Below are 26969 nucleotides of genomic sequence, written 5' to 3' on the forward strand. Positions count from 1 at the left end.
CGGAGCTGCTGGACCCCTGGATAGAGCCAGGGAGGTGGGGGCTGTCAGGGGTCGGTGAGCAGGCACACAGCATCCACCCTGAGATGTAAGGCAAGACACCGAAATCCTAAATGGAAGGAAACAGGCAATGAGAGTAACTGGTTAGAAATGCTGAGCGCATTCCAGACCTGTGACGACTATTGTTTACGACCACTAGTTGGATCACACAGTTTGGGACACAAAGCCTTGGGTTTGCAATATAACCTACGTCAGCAGGAAAGAACAGCCACATACTCCTTTTTTAACCACCACAAGAACGAAGAGTCAAATCCTCAGATGAGACACAGTCCCAGAAATCCCACCTCCTGACTTAAAACTAGCGATTGGGTTCCGGGCAGAGATCAACGCTTTTTGGGACGGAGCAGCTGTCGTCTGCAATGCTTTTTCCTGGAGATGGAAATGGCGCAGCAAGGAGCAGGAGTGCTGCCCCCTCTGAAAGCAGCTGGCTTCCCGCCCTTGAGCTGCTTCGGCTTCAGACACCAGGGTCTGGAGGTTTTCCCTGTGCAGGAGCGGGGGGGGGGGGGGGGGAGTTAGTGGGGGCTTGGCCCATCCTGTGCGGGGCCAGCCCTGGGCCTGGGGGCAGCCACGGGAGGCAGAGGCTGGGTCAGTGGGGGCAGGGCCACAGCCTCCTCCTGGTCAGGTGGGATTCCACAGGGTCACTGGGGTAATAATGCTCTCACAATTGACATGGCTATTTTTACCCAGAGCTGTTGGACCCCTAAATAGGGCCACGGAGGTGATGGCTGCCAGCGGTCAGCGGCAGCTGTAGCCCCAGGACTTCCATGTCGGAACCACCGGCCCCTGCGTGCGCGGTGGGCTGGTGTGGCACTGACACCTGTTTGCTGGCCTGAGTGACCTCTGTCACAGAGACACGGAGGACAGAGGACAGGGGGAGGGCATGCAGTTACAGAAACTGCTCATCTGGGGAAAACATGTGAAAAATAAGCGAAGCCATCCATTATTAGCACAGCAGCCAACCAAAGGGACCAACTCTCTCGATGTCTTCCTTAAACGTCCAGTTAGAAACCCGACTTCCCACGGATCATCTTGAATGAAATGTGTGTTTTGTGTGAGATCAGACTGATCTGCGAGGACACGTTTGGTGTTTATGTATGTGGAGCTGCTTTTGTGCACCTGCTTTTAAGAAAAACGCTTTCCACCTCCCAGCCCCGGCTGGGCCCACCTTCCCTTCTTATAGCTGCTGGGATCCAGCAGCCTGTGCCCCACGGAAACGAGCCGTGGTTTCCAGAATCCCTATGCAACGCAGACAGACGGGAAGGCCCCGCATGTTCTGGCTCAGAGTCCACTTTGCAGTTGGAGAGCCGCGTTCCTACCAGGACCTCCACCTGAGACCAGTGTTTGCCAAGGTCTGTCTTCCCAGGCCCCGCCCAGAACTCACCGGGCTCCGCCCCCAGGCTCCCAGCACTGGGAGCCTCTGACCTCCAAGGTCTCCGGGCACAAGGGATGAATGCAGGCTTTTCCCTCACACATGGGTGGAACAGCATGTGGTTCCACACTTTCTGTCTCTTTAATTTGGGGAGGGGGAACGGAACTCTGCCAAAAAAGTTCCAACATACCTCTGGTGGCTTCTCACCGTTGGGGCAGAGCACACATGCCTTATGCAGCACCGTCCCCACGCAGCATTTTAAAGTCAGCTTAACCCGAGACCACAAGTGGAAACCGCTTTTCCAGACTTCCCCGGGCCACTAATGCAGCCAGGGGCTGCAACTTGGCAAATTACACTTTCTCTTTTTAAAAAAAGGTAGACGGGCTGGATAAATCGAAAGCAGCGCCTGGGAGAGAGCTGCAGAAAGAGCGTGCTCTTAGTCACGTGTGCACGGTGAAAACCTGCATGTAAAAATGGTGCCTGTTTTCTGCATTTGAGGGTGTTAACAGTCTGGAGCCCAACGCCTAACAGCTGCCATTTGGTGAAACTTCTATTCAAAGCTGGGGGCCACGCACCTACTTGGGATTTGCTGCACATTTGCTGTGAAAAGTAATAATTTTCAAGCGCCTGAATCTTCCACCCAGTTAAGAGCAGAGTGGAACAGACTGAATGGAGACCACATGGTCTCAGAAGCCAAAGCCATCTACCGACCGGCCCTTGAAAGAAAAGGTTGGCTGGCTTGGTCCTGGTGTTTGCTGAACTATCACAATGTCCTCCGAGGTGTTATCATTGCACCTGCCCCTCCACCCCCATAAAGGAAGGCAAGTGCAGTCCGAACAGAGAAAGCAATCTGCTAGAAGCAAAGGAGGCAGGAGCTAGGGCCCAAGGCAGCCGGGCTCCTGGCCCAGCCCGTAACCACAGCATGCCCTGTTACGGGCTTTATGGTAACTGTGACCACGGACGTACCGCCAGGGCTGGCGTGGGTGCTGGGTCACAGGCCTACCTGGCACTGCCTGGGGCTGCCCGCCCCCTGGCCCCTCTGCTCCCACCCCCGGAGCTGGGCCTCCCAGACCCCCACAGTCCACGGCTGGGCTCCTGGGCAGACATACTGCAGGACTGAGAGCAGTGGACATGGGACAGTGGCCTGTAGCCCCAGGACCCACCTGCCTGCTTGCTGTGCAGACATTGGTCGGCCCTCCCTGCCATCCGCCCACTGGTCCTGACCCCACTTCTCATTTACGCATCTGGACTGTCCTCACTGGCAGCCACGTGGCCTCGATTCAGGGTGCAGCCCCAGGAGCTGGGATCCCCACCCAAAGTACCTGCCTCATCCTCTCCTGGTGGGGCACAGAGGGGGCCTAGTCTCTCCATGAGGTGCTCAGCACCTGGTGCTCGCCCACCAGGCCGAGGCTCCCCCCTCCTGGAGAACCATCCTCATGGCCACCATCACTGCCCCTCCCCCGGGCTCAGAGATGAGCTGCCATTGGACCCAGGCTCCGCAGTCACTGAACGTGGGCGCTCACCAGCCCGGCGCCCCTGGGTGCGCCCAACCTCTGACCGTCACGATCCTCATCAGCAAAGGGGAAGCAGTTGTCCGTCAGGCCTGCCCTGGAACGGAATCCAGCAGAGGACCAAGCTCCAGGAGCCCGGCGGACTGAGTGGCAGGGACAGCCGTCCCCAAAGAGGGAGCTCCTCCTGGCTCCCCTGGACCCAGGACACCCCCACCTGAAAAGTGGGGGTGAGGAGTGAGCCTTCGGAGCTCGAGATCAAATGGTCAGTGACCACAGAACCCACAAACTGAAAACTGAAGTTCAAAATCACAGCCTCCGTCTCTAGAGTTTAAAACGTCCTCGGGGGGGAAAGCAAAACTGACGGATTTTATCAAATCTGCTCAAGCAGAACAGGCGGTGAAACTGCTTCTTAGTCAAAGTCCAGTGAATTGCTAAAAAAAAAAAATTCCCCGAGGCTTATTTATCTGCCAGACGTTATCCAGAAAACAACACTTATTAAAGTACAAACCGGGTTCCTTTCTGAAGAATGTGTTCTCATAAAAATTCTCACACCTCAGTCACCTCCCTCCACTCCACTTCCACCTCCGAACACGAACGTCCAGTGACCAGCTCACCTCTCAGACTCCAGCACCTGCCGTCCCCACTTCAACGTTGATGACGCAGGGCCTCAGGTGTCTGGGGGGTCACCATGTGGGGGCGGGGCCGGCCTTCAGGGAGGGGATGTCCTGGCAGCTCAGACAGACTGATAAGTAAAATTAAATGGCAAATGCCACTACAAAGTCTAATAAAATAAACTTTAAGAAGTGAAGCCTGTGACCGATGCTGACACGGGAACACTCATACCCCTACAGGCGAAAGGGCACAACAGGGGGACAACCGGGCAGGGCTCTCTGACAGCTGACACAGCCCAGACCGCAGGGACACGGCTAAGCCAAGCAGGGGAAGAGCCACCAGCAGCCAGGGGGCAAAAGCCACATCCACTCGGGGACCCGCCTGCAGTGACCCAGCCTCTACACACCTGCGCGTCTGCCAGGAGCTGGTGGTGGTTCTAGAGAAAATGCCGTCTTCTTTCTAAGTTTGAGGCGAAAAGCCCCACGAACAGTGAGGTGCCCTGGTCACTGAGCTCCCCTGGGACGAGCCCGAGGGCCCAGCGGCCACCAAAACAAACTCACTCCTGTGCGGGTCCCCTGCTGCGCCTCTGAGGCCCGGACGGCACATCAACGGCCCGTGTCAGCTCGAGACTCTGGTAGCCTCGGAGGCCCCTGGGGAGCTGAGCAGAGCTGAGAATCACTGTGCTACAGAATCCGGGTGAGGCTCACCATTCCTGTAAGCACCAAATTGCGCTGAAAACCACCCTCTACCTGTCACTACTGAGTCCCTGCGGGAGAGGAGGACCACTGTCCCCGACAGTAACGGCCCATCCACCCAACCGGGCCCAGGCAGAGAGGGAGCTGATGGTCAGGAGCCCCCACCCGACTACCTGACAGAAAATGCAGAGGCCTCGCTGCATTTCACAGGAAACCTGCACACAGCACACGCTCACGGGCAAAGGGGGGCTGTTGGCTCTGTGTCCTGGTGTGTCCTGGGGGCTGGCTGATATGATAGCAAGACTGCTGACAGCTGGCATGAGAAACGCGGGTGAGTCTCGCCTGTCCCGAGGACCCCTCTGGGGTCCCCTGCAGCCAGGGCCCTTGCGGATGCCAGGTGCGGCCCCCCGTTTTCCAGGTGAGGACATGAACACGGTGTGCCAGGATCCATCGCTTTCATCACGGGCACAGCAAGTTGCGGTCTCGAAAGCAGGTGTCTGGAGACAGAGGGGGGTACAAACTGGCCTGAAGGTGCACCAGACTCAGCGCACCAGAGCCGCGTGGGGACAGGTGCGCTCCAGCGGGCGTCCGCCCACCACAGCCTACAGGAGACTGGCCCACTGCCCGGTTTTTTAAATAAAGCTTTATCGGGGCACAGCCGAGCTCATGCATCCGGAGTGTGTTCTTCCTAGGAGGGGTCAGCTGAGGGGCTGCCAGAGAGCGTGCAACCCCCACGGCCGAGAGCACTTCCTGTCTGGCCCGCCACCGAGACTGAACCTTACTCAGTGACAAACGTCAGTGTGAGGGCTGTTTCATTCTTGCAAATCCACAGGAGTCCCCAAGAGGCCTTCTGAAGCTTTCCAACAGCCGGAAGACAGAACTGACCTGACCGCCCCTCCCCCACCACACACACAGGTCATGACCACACTGGGCCCTAACGCCAACCCACACAGTGACACTGTAGAAAGTCACAGCAAACGCGGAAGGGTGCTGCTGGCCACCAAGGACGGCCGGTCACGTCTCAGCCACAACGCACACATGTTCTGGCACCAGAGCCTGGGAGCACACCCTCGGGATGCGGCCCTCAGGCTGGAGGGTCCTGCGGTCACGGGCAGACCCCCTCTATCTCGACCCCACAGCAAAGCAGCAGTGGTCAGGCCGAGCCCCCCGTACTGGACTCTCCGCTGCTGAAGGGAAAACGCCCAAGGTCAAGGGCCTCCTCGGCCCAGGCTGCCTGCTAAGGGCTCCGAACAGGCTACGCCCCCTCTCGGAGCCTCTTGTCCGATAATCCCCTCAGCACCAAGGAGACCTGCACCTGGGACAGAAGGGCCTCTTGGCCGAGCTGTGAAAGCGCCCCAGGCCGAGCCGAGCACTTGACCATGACGCCAAGGAGGCCGAGGGGCCCGCACTGACTCCCAACACGTCTCGAAAACAAGCGAAGTCGGCGAGTTCCGCCAAACAGGCACAGTCATCCCTGTAAAAGAGCCAGAGGCCGCAGCCAACACTGACTCAACCTAAAAGACACGCAGGTGATTTTTTTAACCGAATCCACACTCCCCCTCACCTCACCATTTTCCGAGCCCGGCAGTCAGCTACACGATCAGTTCACTTACGACACAACCTACTGCACCCTGAGTGGCTGCTCTGCGCTCCAAAGGGCTCCACCCTCCCTGCAACTCAGTGACAGGGCTTCTGGAACCTGGGCGGCCGCCTCAGAAACGGCCAACACGCATGTGTACTTTCCTCTCGTCTCCCTCGTGGAGGAGGTGTATCAACAGAAATGTCAGTACAAAAAACGACAGTGAGTTCACAGCCTGGGTTTTCTTCTAGGAGTTCTGTGGGGCCCCAGCAAAATAAAAGGTTTTTGCTCACAAAGAAACCGTCAACAAAATGAAAATTTAACCCATTTAATGGGAGAACATATACATCTGACAAGGGACTGATATCCAAAATTTATAAAGAATTCATGCAGCTCAACACCAAAAGAAAGAAACAATTTAATTTAAAAAACAGGCAAAGGATCTGGATAGATGCTTCTCCAAAGAGGACATACAGGTGGCTAACTGACATGAAAACGTGCTCAATGTCACTAACCACCAGAGGAGTGCAAATTAAAACCACAATAAGATACCACCTCACACCTGTCAGAATGGCTGACACCAGTATATCAACAAACAAATGCTGGTGAGGATGTGGGGGAAGGGGAGGGAGGCCTTGGCACTGTTGGTGGGAATGCGGACTGGGGCCACCACGGTAGAAAGCAGGATGGAGTTTCCCTAAAGTTAAAAATGGAACTGCCTTATGACCCAGCGATTCCATTTCTGAGTGTGTAGCCAAAGAAACCAGAAACGCTAATTTGAAAGAATACATCCACCCCATGTTCGCTGCAGCAGTACTCACAGCTGCCACGGTGTGGAAGCGGCCCAGACGCCGTCAGCAGGTGAGTGGACAGAAAAGCCGAGGTGCGTCTGCACAGCGGAACAGTGCGCGGCGGCAGAAAAGAAGGAAGCCTCGCCACCTGTGACGGCGTGGGGGGACCTGGGGAGCACCACAGTCGGTGAGAGCAGCCAGCCAGAGAGAGACAAGTGCCTCCTGGATCCACTTGTCAGTGGAATCTGAAGAACAACAAACAAAAGAGAAATAGACCCATGGACACAGAGGACAGACTCCAGAGGGGAGGGGTGGGGACCGGGTGAAAGGACCGAGAAGGACAGGTTGGTGGCCACAGAACAGGCACGGGGGGGGGGGAACTGGCGTCCAGCACGGGGAGCACAGTGGACAGTGTTGTGATAACCGTGTGCGGTGCAGGTGGGTGCTGGGCATGCTCATTGGTGACCACTCCCTGAATTACACACTTATCTAACCGCTGTGCTGCACACTCACGACAAACAGAGAACGATGCTGACTGTCGAGTGCAGTTGGCAGTCAGACAGTGAGTACACAGGGCATTCTACCCAAAGGGCTCACAGGCTGATTCGGGAGATGCCTCTCGAACAACTTCGGGCCAGCCGCGTGCTACCCATGGGCCACAGAGGTGGCGGGGCCGCTGGAGAGGCCCTCCCTGCAGGACCCTCACTGTGTCCTCTTGTGCCTGGAAGGCCGCCTGGAGGACCCCCTGTCAAGGCTGCTGATGACCAGCTCAGGAGGCTCCGCAGGCCAGCGCTGCCCCTGTGATGCCAGTGGGGTCTTCTCCAGGAGAGACGGGGGGAAAACTGCAAACTGTTGAGCAGACGCAATGCCGCCACAGCCGGGGCCAGCAGGGGCGAGTGTCTGACCGACCCAGGGCTGGTCAACGCCCACAAACCTCCCACGCAGGTTCCAGGTGAGGAAGTGGAAGCACCTGACAGGCCGGTGTGCTGTGGACGGTGCCTGCACACAGCCTTCACGTCCCCGCCCCGCTGCCCAGGTGGCCCAGCCTCGGGAGTCGTCCTGCCCTCTTACCGCCCGGCCTCCGCTGCCTGAGCTCAGAGGGCCATCCCACTGTTCCCACAACTGGCCCCGCGGTGGCCAAGTCCACGTCTGCACCATCACCCAGCAGAGACCCCCAAACACACGCATGCTGACAGCCAGAAGCACTTAAAGAGCCTGAACGTTCAGCTGAGGTCTGAACGTCGGGGTGAAACACTGAAGGGAGAGAAGAGGACAGTGGGATGAAGGGGGAGGGAGGGGGAAGGGGCGGGAAGACCCACTGAACCCCCCAGTCACGGTGCTGTCCTTTCGCAGGAACAACTGCGCCCTCTGAGGCGACTGCACGATTTGCACAAGCCGCAGGGACTTGCAGCTTCATCTGTGGCTTTGAACTCGCCCACCGGGGAGGACGGCAGGGACACTGCCAGGCTGCCAGCTCCCTGCAGGGAGGCCGAGGCCCGGCCCTCCTTGGGGCTTCCATGGGGCTCTCCCTTCGTGCACGAGGGGCACACACGGGGTCCAAACTACAAGGATGCAGAGACACGCGCTCCAGAGCGAGGCAGGGAGAATTTTGGGCCCCCGTGCTCAGAAACCGTCTCCACACAGTGACTCACTGGTCGGAACTCAACGTGGACACCAAGCACCAGCCCCCAAAGCACCTGCTGAAATTGTCCGTCTTCACCCTTTTCACTCCGCTTGGCTGTGCTCATCGGCTAATCACACGTGTTGACAGAACACACGCCTGTCCCGCAGCCGAGGAGCTGGCAGGTTTGCTGTCTCATGGGGGCGGGACACTAGGTATTCAGAGTGACAGCTTGGAGAGCCACACAGAAAGAACCAAAGTCCTGGAGATGAGTGACATTTCTGGAGAACAGAATTACAAAGAGCACAAAAGGTTTGAAAATTAACTCAGGAATATCTGAGTCCTACCTGGAGACAACAATCTTCGAAAGCCCACTGGTGCGGGGCGGCCCGTCTGTGGGTCTGCGAGGAAGCGGACTTTCAGGGCACGCCCAGGCCACACGCACCTCTGAGAGCACGCGCTTCAGTCTGAGGGGCCGGCAGGTGCGCGTGCAGCCGGGTGTCCAGGTTCAGGCACCCGAGTCTCCTTCCCTTCTCAGCATTTAAAGGGCGTGTAAAGGAAAGACTGGGACAGTCGCTCCACACTAGTCTCACCATCCTGAGCTCAGGAACTCAAGTTCACACTTTCTGCTGGTGACGTCACCAAAGACAGATGTGGAGACGTCCGGTCAGGGACTTCCCATCTATGTTGGCACTCACCCTGGCTCTGGCTTCACACTGATTCTGCGGGGACATCTGTCTGTGTGAGCCTGACGCTGTTCCCCCTAGTTCAGCACAGAACCCAAAGCTCCAACCTGGTAGCAGAAAGGTGACAGTCACAAGGTGAAATCAGCCCTGACCAGTGTGGCCCAGAGGTCGGGCGTCCTCCTGCAAAGCGAAAAGGTTGCCAGTTGGCTTCCCGGTCAGGGCACAGGCCTGGTCCCCCGCTGGGGTGCACGTGAAAGGCAGCTGATCCGTGTTTCTCTCCCCCTTCTCCTCTAACAATGGATGAGTAAAATTACAAGAAGAATGGTGACATCCATCTCTCGGCTTCAAATGCCTGGCCCCATTGTCTGGTGCCTCCCGGTGTGTCTGCAGCTTGGACCCCTCCCAGCGTCCCCTCCAGAGGGCCCCCGCCCAGGGTCTCCTGGGGCCCCAGCTTCCCGACACCCTGTTCTGATCGCGCAACCCAGCCGATGAATTATTTCCTGGACGATGCCTGAAAATGCCATGTCAGATAGTGACACACTCAAAACAGAAGGGAGAGGAGGAACTTCCAGAACTCCCATCGCAGTCCCACAGGAAGAGTGGACCCAAGCCACTGAGATGGCCGCGGACAGGTGACTGATAATAAAACTTCCCAAATGCGCTGGCAAAGCCTCGGCTACGGGACCACAGAGCACACCTGCCAGTGGAAATCCATGTGCAAGGCGAGCGTGCCAGCCGCAGCCGGCTCGGCTATGGCACCTGCTGCCACACAGGAGAAACCGGCCCCGGCTTGAAACACAAAGCCTGGGAGCGAGGAAGGTGGTAGCTCTCTCTGTTCAGTGTGTGAAACCCAGTGTGGAGCTCCCAAAACTGGACTCCCGGTTTTCTTACAACACCTTCCTGTTTGCCTTAAAAAAAAGCAAACCTAGGGCCTCCGCACTCACTGCTTCCCTGTGGCAGGCACTTCACTCCCTCGCTTCCAAATCACACAACTCTCTCCTGAGTCCCCCACATGGCAGGGGGGCAGCGCTGGGAGGGATGTGGCTATTTAAGGCCGCTGCTATTCCTGTGTGGGCAGCTGCCGGCTCCACCTGTCTTCTGTCCCAAGTCCCCGGGACACACTGTCACCTGCCTCTCATGCTTCTAATGTCTGACCTCCTGTAGTCTGACCCTCAGAGGTTGGCTGTGTGACCTGAAAATCTATTTCCGAATCAGGCGACAGATATTTGCCAGGTGGATGCCCTGCCCCAGGCAGGAGGCCATGTCCCGGGAACGGGGCAAACCCGGAGCCAGATCGCTATGTCCCTGCTTGGGAGTGTCCACAGAACAGCACCCACCTGGGCCCACTCAAGGGCCTGCAGACCTCACAGGGACATGTGGTCCCCACAGGCCCCTGGGTATGGGTTCAGGAGCCAGACTGTATTCAGATGTCTGAGCTGGCAACAGGCTGTGCCCCTGGATGAGCCAGCAGCAGAGGGGCGACGTGAACACGATGTCGGGAAGGACATCTGCTGTCAGTGCGCAGGTGCAGCTTGGTCTCCACAGCAGGATGCGTCCAAACTGCCAGCCACCGCCCTTCAGTGACTGGGAAAGCAGCTTGGGGGCAAGCTACGCGTGTTGAAAAGCAGAGTAACAGCAGAAGTAGAGCCAGCACGCCCAGGGTGAGGACAGAGGCCTCTCGGGAACACGGGCCAGATCGCTCGAGTCTGCGGGTGCCACCCTGGGCTGCGCCACCCTGTCTTCCTTCCTGAGGTCTTCCCAGTGCTCCGGGGACCTGTCTAGCCTCAGGTGCATGGATGTCCACGCTGGCTGCCCTAGACCACCAGGGCGCACGCCACAAACAGCTAACACGGCAGGGCACGGCAACATCATTTTCCAAAACGTCACAAAAACACACGAAGCTTTATGGAGATGGATTCCCTGATTTCCAGCCTGTGACATCGATATTTACTGTTGTGCCTCTGCTAATGGACTGAATCGTCTCTGCAGAGGAGACTAATCTCTGAAAGCTCCCCTGCCTCACCTGAGCACAATGCCATGGCTGTGCCATAGGCCCTGCGGCCGGGGGTGAGGCCAGGAGCACTGGCACCGGGTACGTGGCTCTGGGTGACACGTCAGAGGCTGGTGACAAGGTGAGCAAGTCGGATGCATCCGGGGACAGAGCCCACCTGGGCCCATAGGCCTGCAAGGCCATACCCTAAATGAACTCCATCCACTCGGGGGAGTTCATTTACAACATCCAGACGGGGGTCAGGGTCAATTCACAGCACCGGCACATTTGGTAACCACCACCCGGACCAGGAACCGGGCGGAACCCATGCTGTGACCTGTCCCCGCCCTGACGTCTAACCCACAGGGGGAGAGGGCTGCTCTCAAACCAAGACAATGCCAGGCTCAGGGTCTAGGGAGCAGAACCCAGTGGGAACGCTCCAACTCCAGGTTTCCCTGCGTCTGTTTCACTGGCATCTTTGTTTGCAGCCATGAAGGTGACTTTCAGGCACAATCATGACCCAGAGTTCCCTTTAATTTGGTTAAAGAGCAGCACGTTGCTGTAAGAGCAATGTCACATCTGACAGAGCGGGAGGTGACTGCCTGAAGAGTCTGAGAAACGCTGGGGAAGGCTTGCCTGCCGCCAGGATGGCAGCGCCACCCCCGCCCGCTGGGTCAGGACACCCTCTGCGGTTGTTTCCATCCGCCAGGCTGGCCTTCCTCACATGTCCTGCCGACAAGACGGGAACACATGGATTCCCTGTCGCGTTCTCCTGAACTCCGTACGACTGCACGTTTCAGAAATCGTTTAGAACTGGGATCCATTGCCGCAAAAGGCCAGGAACAGTCCCTACTGAATACCTTCAATGTTCTAATGACCATGAGAAACCACAAGTGCTTACGCAGACCTCACTTCCGAACCAACCAAAGGAGAAGAGAGAACCCCGTGCCTGGCTCTCTGGGGTCAGACTTCCCTGTGCGCACTGTGAAGTCCAGTAGCTTCCGCGGATGGGACGGGGAAGACATGTACTTAATGTGTCAACCACATCCACCCAAACTCCCCGCGATCGGGCTGCCCAGGGAGTTAAATAGCTGTCCCGGGTCAAACAGCCCCCCACCCCGCACTTCACGGGGCTTCTGCTTTCATCTCTCACAAAGAGAAAGGTTCCTAACACCGCATTCAAAACGGCCGGAAACTTCCAGATTGGTGCCAAGTCACCGGGTGACGTCCCCGAGACGCGCTCAGACGCACTCGAGCCCGCCTCCCCACACGGACGCACACGCGGTTTTTTCACTGGTTCTTACGTAAGCAAGCGAAAAGTGTCGTTTGTCCAGACGTGGCGAACGAGGGCCACGCTGACGCTGGGAGGTGGAGTCCAACGCCAACAGGGGGCTGAGGCCGGTCCTCTGCGAGAGCCGGGTGCTGTCGTCCTGCCCGCGCGCCCTCTGCCGCTTCCTGCGGGGGGGGGGGGGGGGGNTCACTGGTTCTTACGTAAGCAAGCGAAAAGTGTCGTTTGTCCAGACGTGGCGAACGAGGGCCACGCTGACGCTGGGAGGTGGAGTCCAACGCCAACAGGGGGCTGAGGCCGCGGTCCTCTGCGAGAGCCGGGTGCTGTCGTCCTGCCCGCGCGCCCTCTGCCGCTTCCTGCGGGGGGGGGGGGGGCGATGACGACGCAGAACCCGTCACTTCGGCCCCATAACCGCGGAGGACAGGCCCTGTGGGGCTCTGTCCCGTGGGGTCAAAGTCAAAGGCAGACCGTCGATGGTGTGGGAGGGGCGCGGGCTGGGTGACTGGCACACACTACGTGAGCGTGCGTACGTAACAACGTAACCTAACGCCGGAAAGGCGCAGGCAAACGTGCTGTGTGGTGAGCGCCGCGAGCCTCTCACTGCAGTTTAACGCACGCGCCCAGAAGGGTGTCCGCCCAAGTGTGGCCCTGCTTCATGGCCCTGGAACTCAGCCCCAGTCCGCTCACCGCGGGAAACCGTCACGGACGGAGACGCCGCTCAGGGTGCGTGTGTTCCCAGCAGCCGCGGAGTCCCGGAAGGCGAAGTGGCCGGCGGCCCCACACTGGCCGTGTCTGAGCACTGACCCGCGCACCCGGGCCGGTGCCAGCTGCCTCTGGGGGCCTCTCCAGCAGGTCACGGCACATGCAGCTCCCGGTCGGGCGTGTGTCCACACGCACTGCTCGTGAATAGTGCTGATGACATGAAACACACCCGACCTCCTGCGGGGAACAGACTCGGGCGCGGACCTGTGAAGCCGAGACAGTGCACTGGGCCACGTGGGATCGCCATCCAGTCGGAGGAGGGACCGAGAGGACTGGAGTGGCAGATGACGACCCATCTCCGCCTGGGCATTTGCCGCACTGCGATGTGGTCACGCTGTCCCAGGGGAACATGGCCCAACCAAAAGTGGGCTGAAGGGCAAACACCATCACCTGGGCAGAGAGCGAGTCCCGCCCCTGCAAACAGACGCCCTGCAGTCTGGTTGCCAACAGAGGTTGGCGGCCCGCAGGCCCCGGCCATGGAGCAGTACTTATGTTTTTGAACAACAGCCTCAGGAAACGCATTCGCCCCAAGAACAAGGCAGCAGGTTCACCCAGGCAGTCTTGCTTGAGCAAATTCCAGCCTGTGAGCACAAGACACCTCAAATTACAGTCCCAAGTAGCCCCGAGTTTAAGAGCCCCCCAAAAGTTAAAGGGTGGGCAGTACTAACCATGTCCTGGACACAAACCAAGTCTCTTCACACCTAGGTGACCACAGCCCCCACACCCAGCATGGTCTCCCGTGAGACCCCCCGTCTCTGTCCGTGAGGATGAGCCACCAGAGGCCATGCCTCCACTGCAGATGCATCCGAAGGAGACGACCTGTCCTCCTCACATTTGCTCGTCTTAAAGCCACAGTTGCTCTTGGCCAGAGCTTTGGAAACGGGCAAGGAGAGCACCTGGGAAACACACGTGGGAATGTGCCCCGACACGGACACCCAGTGCTTGGTGTCCGGTCTCCTGTTCGGTGGCCGAGCTCCTTGTGGGTTCGGTGCAGTACCCTGGGCCCCACATTTCACTCCCCCTCCCCAGGAGAGCCTGCCAACAGAGCAGCCGAAATGGTCAAAAACACCAGAGCGTCCTTGGGGTCGAACTTTGTAACAAGAGCCCAACAAAAAGGCAAGGGTGGCGTGCTCCTTCTCAGCCATGTGGACGTCCCACAACATCATGGCTCTTCCCGAGCATTGCCCCCCCCCCCACACACAGTGTAGAGGACAAGCCTGCCATACAGAGAGTCTGAAATGGCAAGTGAGGACCCACAGCTGACGTGTCAGGGACGACGCAAGAACACGCCATATACCAGCCTTCACCCACAGGCGCCAGACAACCAGCCTGTACAACGGGCAACAGGTGGCGAAGACAGGCACAACAAACACACCAGAGACCAAGGCCCCTGGGGGTCCCTGCTTGTGCGCCCAAATACCAGCCTGACTCCAGTGCCAACAGCGCGCCCGGGGACTGGTGCGAGCAGTCACCATGCACCACAGGGCTGTCCGACACTCGGTCCCCCGTGGGGCCCCCCTTGCACATCGCCGAGCTGGCGCAGGCGGGCAGTGTCGGCCGCAGAACTGCCGGCCCGTGTCCACGTACCTCCATGATCCTGTCGTGAGTCTGCAGGCCGCCATCCCTGGCTGCGGGCCCGCCGTCCACAACCCTGGAGACAAAGATGCCCTCGCTGGAGGGCCCGTCTTGCTTGTCCTGTGGGTGGGAAAGCACAGGCCTGAGTGCCAGGGGCCGTGGGGGCCCCATGGCTAAGACAGCACAGAGTGGCCACCATGTGAAAGCGTTTGTCCCCCAGCCTGTGTTAGCACAGTGACCACCGATCAGCCCACCCCGAAGGGCACAGAGGGGCCCTGCCACCCCACCCCGTGGCCTCTGCCCGTGTCCCTGTGTCCTCTCCAACTCGTGTCAGAGTGTCATCTTCCCATCCTGCATCTGTCTCTTCCCCAAACTGTAAAAGCTGTGGGGGGCTTCACGCAGCCACACTGCCCACCTGATGCCCCAAAAGGTCGAGCAGCATCCGCCTCCTGCTGCCCCCAGACAGCAGGCAGAGGTCACACCTCCTTCCCACGTCCTGAAATGCCTTTGCCCGTGTTTACGTGGGGTGAGCCCCACACCATGGGACCGCTGGGGCAAAGGGCACACACATCGATCGGTTCGGCGGAATCGCCCCCCAGAGCCAGCACAGTGGCTCCCAGCACGGCGTTCCAGAATGCTGAACAGCAGCTCCCAGTGATTGTAATAACGCTTTTAGTTGATTTAGCAATACTAAGTACTAAGCAGCTCTGCGACATCTAATAACCTGACTGGAAACGGGTGTTTTATTTTGTTCTGATCTGTATCGGAAAGGCCTCCCCAATCCAGTGATTTCTGATCCTGTCTCCTCAGACCCCTGTGGGTCTGCCAATGCTGGGATAGGATTCCGGGACAGGAGGGTGCTCGCTGCTTCCATGCCTGCCTTTTCTCAAAATCACACCCTCTGACGAACTCGTAGAAACGTCCCTGCGGCTCGTTCACGACTGTCTTTCCAGGCGGCGCTGAGGTGACTGTCCCAGAGCCCACGCACTGAGTGTCAGCGAGTCACAGCAGGTCTGTGAGCTGAACGCACAGCACGCTCCCCCCCAGACGAAGCCCCTGACGTGAGAGGTCAGGATGTTCTGCATCAACACCTGGGTCCAGTGGGTGGGGATACTCGGCCTGAGGCCCTGAGATCTACTTCAGTGGTGGCCACTGTGCAGGGGCTAAGAGGGAACCACACTCCCGGCCCCTCTGCCAGAGGCACGTGGAGTCACACCTGCGATGCAAAGACACCAAAGTCACAGCCTAAGATGGGCATCAGCGGTTTCCCCAGCGCTGACCCCCGTGACAGGGGCAGGTCTCCGATTGCCACTAGACTCCATCAGACTCTCCCAAGAGGGATGGGTCAGCATGCCGGATCCCTGGGCCAGCTTGGCTGTCCTGACCCCCGCCCCCCTGTATGGCCAGCTGCACGGCCCCCTTCACTGCCTGAACGTCCATGGGTCCTGGCCCCACTCACCACTGACTTGCTGGGACCCCTACTCCTTCCTCCTTGTGATCTTGGGTGTGTGCCAAAGCTGGGCCACAGCCCCTTGTCCAGACCACAGGACCAGGTGCATTGTGAGCTCACACTAACCTCGAGGGGCACGTGCTCTTCATTCTTACTTCATAAGCAAAAGTGCTGAGAGAGGCCAAGCAACTTACCCAAGATCACACAGCCAACCCACAGCAGGGTCAGCTGCAAACTAAAGACAGGCTGTTCTCTCAGACACACTCTGAGTGCGATTCTGTCTCCCACTGAGCAAAAGCCCAAAATAGTCATGAGTTCAGAAGACCAGCATTCGGAGCGGTGGAATATTCCACCAGGGAAGCTGGAAGGTCTCCGGAGACCACAGAGAATTTACGGACAAGCCCGAGCTCCCCAGAGGTGACGTCAGCCTTCCAAGTGAAAGAGGCCTGTGTTTGCTCTGACTCCACCACTCCACGTTCCTCGGCTGGAAGAACAGGGAGACAGGGATGGGGTTTTGGCTTCGGTTCATTTTGCAGAAACCATGTCCAACAGAAGAAGCCTCTCCAGGAGCATCGGGAAGTTCAAGCAGAAACTAGAAGGAACAGCAAACAGCTCAACTCAGGCTAAAGTGAGACCGTGGTGGGAGCAGAGGACAAAATCACAGAAAATCATCACATCCACGAGACACCTCTGTCCATCTCAAGGCCTCTCCTCGTACATCCAAAGTCGGCTGTTTGTCGAAGGGAACTGAGCTGGTCTGGGTGTATTTTGCTGGCTTCAGAAATGTGCAGAGTTCCTGACAGTGATGGCTGTCTGCCAGGGGCAGAGGGGGCGGGCGTGACACCCCCAACTGGCCACCACTCCTTTGGGGCTCTGAGGACGATCGAGGAAGCGCTGGCTTTGCTAAGCACTCTCTGTACCGGATGCAAAGCCTGTGTCAGAGCCCAGCTCTGGTGCGGACAGCCTGGCATCTCACAGGAATCTCTAGGGCCCGTGCATCCCGGTCCCCTGCACTGGGTTCTACCTGCAGCTCTGCAGGGCCCTGCTTGGTTTCCGGGTGACACCACAGAATACACTTAGGTTCCACTGAGCCTTTTCCACTCATCAGCAGAAGTCTGAACAAACACAGCGGCCAACATGTGCTCACAGAATCCGATGCTCCTCCTGGGACACTCCGGAAGTTCCTGCAGAAAGGCCAAAGACAGGGAGGACACACAGGGATGCCACCAAACCGGTCCGGTTTGTCCCGAGGTCTCTTTTTGAGAGAGAAAGAGAATAACCGACCACAGGCTCCTTGCCGAGCACGAGATGGGACCAAAGACCCTCGTGCTCCCGTGAGGCTGCCTGTGCTGTCACCACCAGGGAGGCACAGCAATGGTGCCGTCCACCTGCTTTCACAGAGGTGGGTGTCCGCAGGTCACAGAGTCCTCCGGCATGGGCCCTCCTGCTGCTGCGCTTCCCAGGTGAGGCACCTCTGACAGATGCCGGTGTGCGGCCACCTGGCACCGAGCCTGTCCGCTGCCACTGCTTTGCCAACGGCACTGCTCCCTTCGCGTCTGCGGCGCGTCTTGGTGCTTCTCTCTGTTTCCGACGTGGTCATGGTGAGCACACACATTCCACTGAGCTGTGGCCGGCCGACTCGGATGTTTCCTTCGTGCTTGATTGGGGCACCAGAAACCATGCCCAGAAAAGACCGTGACCCTAACCAATCAGCAGCGTGTGGCTTCTTGACACTCCACCCACATGGGAGCCTCATCTGGAAGACGCCGCCGTCCCAGGCTTCCAAAGCTGGAGAGCAGAGCCTGTGCCACTCACGGCATTGGGGACACGGGGCGTGCTGGGGCAGGGCCCATGCCGCCGTGACCGTGGGCTGCAGGCAGTGCTCACATGCCACCCACAAACCTCAGGGCTGATGCCCGTGAGTCCACCTGTGCTCTGTGAATGGACAGCGAAGCCGGATGACCACACGTGCGTCCATGTGTGGCTCACTGAGCCTCCTGTGGCCGCTGCTGCGCCCTGCTAGTCACCGACAGGCCACCTGGTCCCCCACGTGCGGGTGGAGACAGACAAGGAGGCCAACGCTGTTTCCTGTGACACGGCATCTGCTCTGCAGCCTGCGGGCAAGAGCAGCTTTGACCTTCACCTCCCGTTCTGTGGGAAGCACATTTTGTGTGGCTAGTGCTGCCACAGTTACTCCTTGGACGAATCCGGGCAAAGTAAATAGAGAAACTTCTGGAAGGGTTCACCACCCTAGATGCCACTAAGAATGCTCACGATTCACGGGGAGAGGTCAAAACGGCAACAGCAACAGGAGTCTGGAAGACTCTGGGTTCAGAGTCTCTGAAGGAAGGCCTCTTGGGTTCACGGCCTTGGCAAGGCCTGGCGATGCTCCCCCTGCTCCCGGGGTCTTCCACACCCCGCCTTTCCTGCCGCTCCCTCATACTCCGCCCGTCTGACACTTGCATGTCTGTGCTTCTTCCCTGACAGACATCTCCCCGGACAGACCCAGGGACACAGGGACACAGGCTGCCAGCCTCTGTGGTCCCCCCGGCCCCCGGCAGATGGCCCTGCTCAATACTCCTTTGTTAAATGGCTTAGGTTTCCCTTTCCTTTCCTTGGACTAGTTTCCTTCTACACTATGAAATGAGGAACGAGCGAGAGGCGACATGTGCTCAGGTCGTCCCACCTGGTGCTGAGACCTAGCCACCTGCCTCAGCCCCTCCCTGCTGGGAGGTGACCCTGACCAATGGGGACTAGGCCCTTTCTCTCCGACGGGGGGCTAGGATGAGTGGGGTGGGCCCAGAGTCGAGTGGGAGGAGAGGCCAAGCACGCCACCCACAAGGATGGCCTGTCCCCACCTGCAGCCAAGCCCACCCACCAGCCCGGTGCCACCTGCATGCACTGCCACCAGGCCAGCCAGCACAACCGCCCACGAGCAGACATCTCCCCGCGTCCAGCAGCTGCTGCATCAGCAGGACGAGGATGCCACAGGAAACCACCTGCCCGAATCCCTCAGGGTGGGGACGCGACACAAACCAAGTGTCTGATCACAGGGGCCACGGATGCGGTCCCGGCCCCCACCCCCATCCCCCCAGGCCACAGCTTCTGGCCACAGCAGGGAAGGAACACCCTGGTGGCAGTGAACATACCGCACATGGCCGCCCGCCGATGATGTTGAAGCCGAGGGAGCCGGCGTCCCGGTGCAAGACCAGGGTCAGGCTCTTGGTCTCTTCACCCTGCAGGGAACAGAGAGCGAGGTCAGTTCTTCATTCACAAAGAGAAGGCAGGTGGCAGGGACGCTCCTTGCTCCTGGGTCATCCGTGGTCAGTAAACCTCTATGCCTCTTGGAAGGGCTGGAGCCAAGCCAGAGAAGCCCCACCCTGGGTCAGGTCACAGACACGCCTCATGCCTTGGAGTGACGTCCAGGCATCTGGTGAGCCCCTTCCCTGTAGATTCTGACTGGCAAGTGCATCTCCCGTCTCATGCCCGGGGCAACGAGCTGAGAACGCACCTGTCAGTTTGCTTCCCCACCTCACCTCCTGTTACATCACGAATACTGCCAACACGACCCTCCTGGTCCTGTGAGCCCAGCGCAGTCACCTGTGCTGGGAGATGTTGGGGACAGGCCACAGAAGGTCAGGGGCAAACCTGAGGGGAGACTGAGGACTCCCGCCTCTGCAGAAAGGGTAGGCACCACCAAGGTGACACCATGGTGTCTACAAGACATGCAGCAGACAGAGCGGCACAGACCCTTCCCAGTGCACAGGCCGTGCTGCCCAGGCAGGGCTCAGAGGCTGCGGGCTCCCGTCTGGGGTGGAGAAGCCAGGGCGGCTGGGCAGACCCGCTCAGTCACAGAGCGATAACCACGAACAGGTTGGCACCTGTGCAAATGGCCACCTGACACGTGTGGCGTCAACACCAAATTGGCTGGCACGTGGCTGGACTGCGCCTGGGGGGCAGTCATTGCTGCCGCGCAGGCCCGGTTCACACGAGTCTGGATACTGGTGGCGGCTGTGGCCAAGCACACACACCATCCCCTCCCCCACTCCCAACACACACACACACACACACACAGATGAATGTGCAAAATCATCTCCAGGCTCCAAGCTCTCTGCAACCAGCACTGTTTCTCCAGGAAAGGGCCCCACCCACACCACTGCTGAGGAACCAACCCAGCGGCCCTGGGCGCAGGAGTGACGGCGGGTCCCCATCTGCGAGACCACACACAGCTGTGCAGGGCCACGCAGTGGCAATGCAGCGTCCAACTGGGACGCTGGGTCAGCCAGGACCCTGGCTGACACCAACGCCCACACTCTCTACAACCTGCTGCTAACCATCCGCAGCCTCTCCTACATCCCCCGGCCTCAGAAGGCGGGGCCTTCCCATTGAAATGTCACGGAGAACGAGACCGCTAGTTAGTTCTGCAATTGGAGTTGTAGGCGCAGCTCCTGGCCCCGCACAACCTGTGCTGCAGAGATGCCGCACGTCCACGGTGCCCTGCAGGGCGTCCGAGGAGGGTGACGTGGCCGCCAGGAGCAGAGTCAGGGCTAATGCTCGGATCCACAGCCAGGACCTGAGGTGGGTGTCCTCGTCCACAGAACGAGGACGGCGCAGCTCCTCCTGCCCCACGGTCACGACGAAGCACGGATGGGCCCGTCCCTCTGAGTGCAGGGTGCAGCGCGTGGGTGGGGCCTGGGCTCAGACCTCAGCAGGGCACGGAGGGGACAGGACACGCCAGACCTCAGCCCCAAGGCCGAAGCCCTTCTGCCCCCTAATGCCAGCAATGCAGAGCACCTACTCCTGAACGATGCTGTGAGTCCAAAGCATCCGGAGAACTCCGTGACCGGTGACGGCCACCACCCCTTCCGCTGAGCGGGCCGTCGGGGCAGGTGCCGGGTGGTGGCCACGTGCAGGAGCTTTTCAGAAACAGCACGCTGACGGAGAGCTCCCCGTGCAGACCCTGCAGAGTGTCCCGGACACCTTCCGGGACAACCATCCCCAGCCCTCTGGCATCCAGCAGTTCTGACGTGGGGCTTCGTACAGCGTGAGCTGGGCAGGGCTGAGCAGCCGAAGGAATAGCTCAAACACCTGGAAACACTTCAGTTTACTCAGTGGAGTGGGGGGCGGGAGGGGGGCGTTGCTGCCCAGAAAAACCGTTCCTTTTCACACGCGCTCACTCTGGCCTAGCAACCTGGGAAGGTGCTGCTGCAGCTGAGAAGACAGGCCCCTCGCTCCTGAACACACCCGCTGGACACACACACTCAGTCCCCGGGGAGACAGACCAGAGGCAGCCCGCCCGGTGTGCTGTCACAGCTGTGATGGACAGGCGGGACATGGCCCCAGGAGACAGCCGTGGTCCCGCCTGGGGAGACAGACAAGAGACAACCCTCTCACAGCTGTGATGGACAGGAGGATGCCCTCCCAGGGGCGGGCCCACCACGAGTCTCAGGACCACAGCTGGTGCATGAGGCACAGAGGGCTTCCTAGAGGTGGTGATGCTGGGGTGGGGAGGACACACAGGTTACCCAGAGACAGGCACCACATGCTGATAGGAAAGCAGGGGCAGGAGGAACTGGGGACTCACAGGTTACCTGGAGATCAGGAGCGGGACAGACTGTTCAGGTACAGAAGAGAGCAGATGCAAAGGCCTTGGCAGAGGAGGGCAGGGGTGGTGTCGATGTGCTCAGGGAAGCCGGGAGGACAGAAGGGAGAAGAAGACGGGCAGGCTGGCAGGACGTGCTGCGCGCTGGACCGCACAGCCTCCCAGGAACCTGGGAGGCACAGCCGCGTCTGAGGATGAAGGCTGAGCACAGACTTGCGTTTCTAAGAGATAGCCCCTGGGTGCAGGTGGCGAGCAAATCAAAGGGAAGCAACAGGCAGAAGGAGCGGTGGTGGTCCAGCCAAGAGGTGTTGGGGGCGGAGACCAGGCCGATTCTGTGCCCAGCGGGTGCAGGGCGGTGCCTGGACACAGCTGTCACAGCACGGGGTGCCACTGGCATCTCGACACCCTGCACTGCGCTGAGCACTTGCCCCCCCCACACACCCAGGACTACCCAGCCCAGGAGGCGGCAGAGCTGAGCCCAGAGGGTGACCCCGGGGGGGGCGGGGACGGCGGCCGTCTGAAGAGCAGCGCTGCCTTCACGGCCTGTGCAGGAGGGAGTGGGAGCAGGACTGAAGCACAGAGCGGGTGGGGGCGGGCAGAGCAGAGGGGTCAAGGCTGAGTCCCAAGAAGCTGTGGGCCCAGAAAGCCCTAGAAGCTCTGCTGTGGGAGGCCTGTGTTCTAAGGACCAGGGGCTGAGTCGTGGAGGGAAACCAAGGCAGGGAACAGAGCTCTCTTGAGCCCAGCCTCACCAAGCCCAGGGAAGCCCAGTGAGCTTCTCACAGGTTCCAGAGGCTCCTCGCCACTGTTGCCTGGCAGCCTGGCACCCAGCACAAGGCCTGGTCTGCCTCTGGGCATCAGCGAGGGCCGTGGCAGCCAGGGCGGGGGATGTAAACACCGTGTGGAGAAGCCCGATCCTCGCTCACCCGCACTGAGCCTGCCCCCCGCCCGGCCGAGGAGCCACGGACTGTGAGAGGTGGACTGGCCTCCCCTGGTGTTCATCATGGACACAGACCTCACGCCCCAAACGGGCCAGAACCTCAGAGTCATACTTGGGGGTCTATTTCAACAGGCTGAGTGGTTCCGATCGAGGGAAGTCTGGGAGGTGGGCTCTGGCTCAACCTGAGAAGGGCGCCCACGGACCCTGAGCACCCGGCCGGTCGGCTAAGGCTTGGTGAATGAGGCCAGGCCATCCCACAGGGTGTGGGCTGAGCCCTGAGGAGCCGGTACCGGGGGTCTTCCGAGTGCTTCGTGTCTAGTTCAGCCTGTAACACAGATGTAAACACCACAGCTCATAAAAAAAGAAAACCATCATGCGTGGGAGTTTTGCAGGGACACCAGCCCTCTGGCTTTTGGAAAATGAACAGGGTCCAGTAAGGCAGAGCTCGTGGGATGAAGTAAACACGTGCTCAAGCAGCCTGTGCGGCAGCTGCAAGGGCCGCTGAGGGTTAACCTGGGGCCAGAGCAGCTTCCCGAAGGCCTGGCGGAGGCCCAGAGGCTGAGGCCAGAGAGGGAACCAGCAGAGCTGAGGCCGGGGCCAGGCACTCAGCCCGCTCTGGGGAGCAGAGCGGTCCGCAAGCCCAAAAAGCAGCATCTTGTCCCCAAGCGGACCCCCCTGGTTCTCCCACCACTCAGAGCGTCAAAAGCTTTCTGTTTTGATTCAAGTGTCCCGTTTCTGACTCGGAGAGAATTTACCCAAACACTCCAGAAAGAAAACAGAAAGGCAAGAAAACTAATAAACTGGCCCAACAGTGAATGACGTGTCGAGCCCGGGGAGTGAGCGGCTTATTTATAAACAAGCGTCCCGGGCAGCACCAAAGACGGCAGGAACAGCACCAGCTCGGGCCCCCCTCGCCCCAAACCGGCGCCTGCTTGAAGGCCAGGCTCTGCCCTGTGGGGTGACTTGTGGTCTCCCCAGGCCTTTGTAGCCTGTGCGCCCCCGGGAGCTGGAGCTGTAAATATTTGCCCTGCGCCCAGCTCGGCCAGCTGCTCAGCCTGCAGCTGACAGTCAGGCGGGGCCAGGCACAGGGGCTGGAACACTGCGGCCTGGTGTGCGCCAGGGAGGGAGGAAAAGCAGACACAGGCCTGGGGCCCTCAGGGCAGACTCACTCTCTACCGTGGAGCCAGAGGACAGGCAGCCACATAGGCGCGGCTGCTGGAGCCGCGCCCCATGGCCCCTCTGGTCCAAAGCGCGGCCTTTGCAATCAGGAAACCCTGGCTCTTGGGGTGATTTCTCCCCGCACCCCCGCAGAGAGCACTGGACAGTATCTGGAGGCATCTTCCAGTGTCAAAACTTGGCGGGGGGTGGGGCAGACTGCTCCAGGGGTTGTGGGTAAAGGCCAGGGAAGCTGCTCAACAGCCCCCAACAAAGAATTGCAGGCCAAGAGGTCTGTGCATCCCGAGGCTGGGCCCTGAGTCAGACCCCGACCCTTCTGGGTCCCGAGTCTGTGTGCTCCCCGAGCCCACTCCGCCACCTCAGGGGACCCAGCAGACAGACGACGCCTACCAAGTGCCATCCATGGCGATCACTGCTCACTACACTCCCGCTGCGGGTGGCACCCAGAGGCAGCAAGGACATCAGCTCAGAAACGGCCACAGAGGTGGGCGCTCTGAGCCCAACTCTGGCACCAAGACGCCGAGACCCAGGCCTGGACGGCCCCTCCCCTGCCCGGGACTGTGTCTTCTCCACGAAATGAGAAGCATCACAGCTGCCCCCTTCGATTAGAAAGGAAACAGCTGAGAAGCACTCAGCACAGGGCCTGGGGCAGAGTGGCCTCCAGGCGGGTGTGTGCTCGCAGCACCTCCAGGCCGTGGGGAGGGCTCCATGGTGAAGATCATCGTGAGCTTCAGAGGCCAGGCATCTAGCCCCCACCCCCAGCCCAGGCACAGTGCCAGGTCCTCCCTCCTCCGCAGCTGACAGCAGCCACTTTAGGTTCAGGGAGACTGCTGCACCTGGACAGAGCCGCAAGGTCACCCAGCTGGTCAGTACAGAGCCCAGATTCTAAAACAGTTCCAGTTCTCAGGACTCTGTCCCAGCGATTACTTAACGCTTGGTGTCGGCTCCTTTCATGCTTCCTGAAGCCCCCGGAAGAGCAGCACAGGGGGTGCCTGGCTGGGTTCCACCTCCTGTCACTTCACCAGGGGGCACAGATCTCCAACTTCACAGCCGGTCAGCAGCTCCCCAAGGTCAGCTGCCGGCTGCCAGCGGAGCCCAAGCGCGAACCCAGCCCTCCCTGCCAAAGTTTCTCTGCTGGCCCCCTCCCAAGTGCTCCGAGCCAGGATGAGGGACTGGCTGGCCCTGCGTGTCCTGAGTAGGGACCATGTCTCCCCACCCTAACAGAGGTTAAGAGACTTCCCCCAACACCCCCTAGCGCGGTGAGCAGCAAACCTTGAACCCTCTCCTGGCTCTGCTCCCAGGTTGTGGGTTCCTTTCAGTCTTTCCAAGATGCTGTACCGTTTTTCACCCTATGTGCCTAGTAATCTGTAGGAACCCGAGTTTACAAGTTCGGGCTGACTCAGCGCCCTGTTCCCAGTGACACAGCTGGCAAGCAGAAGCAGCAGCCTCCCCGGCCAGGATGCTCCTGGGAAGCCCCTGGCATCCCAGCACCCCAGGGACGGAACCGGGAGGCACCCTGGTTACCTGGGCCTGGTAGGGGGGTCCGACAGGCGCTTACCTTGCCAGCGGCTGGCGTGGCCACGCAGCGGCTGAGCGAGTCCAGGCGCGCGCTGTACTCGGTGAACTTCTTTTGGTAGCGCAGAGCAGTCATTTGCAGCTCCAGCTGCGCTGCGGCCAGCTGCGCCACCAGCGACTTCTCGCGCTTGCCTGCGCGCAGAGCCTCCTTCTTGAGCGCCTTATGCAGCGCGGCGAGCCGGGCCTGCAGCGCGCCGTTGTGCGCCCGCAGGGCCTGCGCGCAGCAGTGGCCGCCCGCGCGCAGTTCCCCGCTCGTCAGGGGCAGCCCGCAGCCCTCCTGGCAGCGGCCCACGGGTCTCGCGTCGCACGCGTCCCGCATGTGAGCCTCCAGGTCGCGGCGCAGCAGCACCTGGGCGCACCCTGAGTGGCGGCAGCGTGCGGGAGCGAAGTCACAACGCTCCAAGTGCTCAGGCAGCTCCTGCAGCTTGACCACCCGAGTGCAGCCCCGAGCCGCGTGCGTGCACTTAATGTCCAGTTTGAGGATAAGGCGCTTGAGCGGCAGCACGTGGTTGAGCTCCTTGGCCGACAGGCGGCCGCGGCAGCGCGCGGGGCAGCTGCCCTCCTGCACCACCCAGGGCAGCACGCAGCCCGCGCAGAAGACGTGGCCGCACGGCGTGGTCAGCGGGTCCTCCAGCACCTTGCAGCACAGCGCGCACTTCAGATCCGGGTCTACGTCGCCGTCGAAGCGGTCCAGCTCGAAGCCCATGGTGGGGCCGGGCCTGGGTCGCCGCCGGGTAGCGGCGCCCTCCCTGCCGCCCGCCCTGCGAGGAGCGCAGACCCGGCCGCGCGCGCGCTCTCCGCGGACTGAGCCCAACTCGGCAGACTTCTCGGAAAAGGCCCTGGGCTCCTCCGCCGTATTTGCACGAGCGCGAGCGCACACACATCCCGCCGGCGCCGCCTGCCCGGCCCGCCCGCTGCTCCTCGGAGGCAGCGGGAGCCTCTGGGGTCGCCGAGAGGCCGCGTACCCGGATGGAGCCAGCACCCTCCTCTCCGGGAACTCCTTTCGCTCGCTCGCGCTCTTCGCTTCAGGAGGCAAGTTCCAGCCGAGAAAGGTTCACTGAGCCGGGAGCCGCGGCTGCCGTCGCCCCGCCCGGCGTCGCGGAGCCCCTTCCGGGACCACCGCCCACGGAGTAGTCTGCCTCCCGCCCCTTCCCCGCCTCCGCCCCGCGGCTGGCTGCTGCGGCCGGAGAAACCGCTGGGGCCGCTACGTCGGCACTTACGGTCGCTGCTGAATCCGGCCGGGACTTTGGGAACCCTCGGCCCCCGCGCCGGCCCTGAGCCCGCTTTTGCGGCCTGGTCTCCACCTGACACCTCCAACTGGGAAGCCGGGTCTGGGACAAGGCCGAGGGAGTCCGGCGGGGTCATGTGCAACAGAGATTCTCAGACTCCAGCGCCGATGCAGCTGTGACCCGGCACGTCTGGAGCGTCTCCAGGGGACGCTGACGCCGCCAGCCAGGATTCAGGCCAGACTGCAGTGTCTGTCCTGGAATCTGGGCCTTTCCAACGGGGGTGGTGACCTCCTGGGCGGCTTCCTTCTGTGTTGAAGGAAGACCGTGGGGGGTTCACAGCATCGTGCATGGCCCGGGGGACTGAAGCGAGGCTGGAAGTCAGACTCTGCGCTCCACGTGGCGCTGGGCCTGCGCAGCGCGTTTGCTGTCCCTTTGCCTGGCTGTCCCCTTCCGCAGCTGTGGAC

The 26969-nt window shown here is 60.3% G+C and overlaps 1 protein-coding gene across 1 annotated transcript in view; it reads right to left on the reverse strand.

Annotated features, from left to right (window-relative positions):
- Positions 1–26309, reverse strand: part of PDZRN3 (PDZ domain containing ring finger 3) — a 92418-nt gene extending 66109 nt beyond the window's left edge. Inside the window, exons 1-3 of the mRNA XM_037049528.1 lie at positions 25260–26309; positions 19136–19222; positions 14549–14656 (exon numbers count right to left, since the gene is read on the reverse strand). Coding sequence (XP_036905423.1) covers positions 14549–14656; positions 19136–19222; positions 25260–25982 — 918 coding nt within the window. The 5' untranslated portion in view covers positions 25983–26309. The remainder of the gene's footprint in view (positions 1–14548; positions 14657–19135; positions 19223–25259) is intronic.
- Between the last annotated feature and the right edge of the window lie 660 nt (positions 26310–26969).

The sequence above is a fragment of the Sturnira hondurensis genome, unplaced genomic scaffold (genome assembly GCF_014824575.4).
Source record: "Sturnira hondurensis isolate 20B ecotype Veracruz unplaced genomic scaffold, ASM1482457v3 Scaffold0006496, whole genome shotgun sequence".
Lineage (NCBI taxonomy): Eukaryota > Metazoa > Chordata > Mammalia > Chiroptera > Phyllostomidae > Sturnira > Sturnira hondurensis.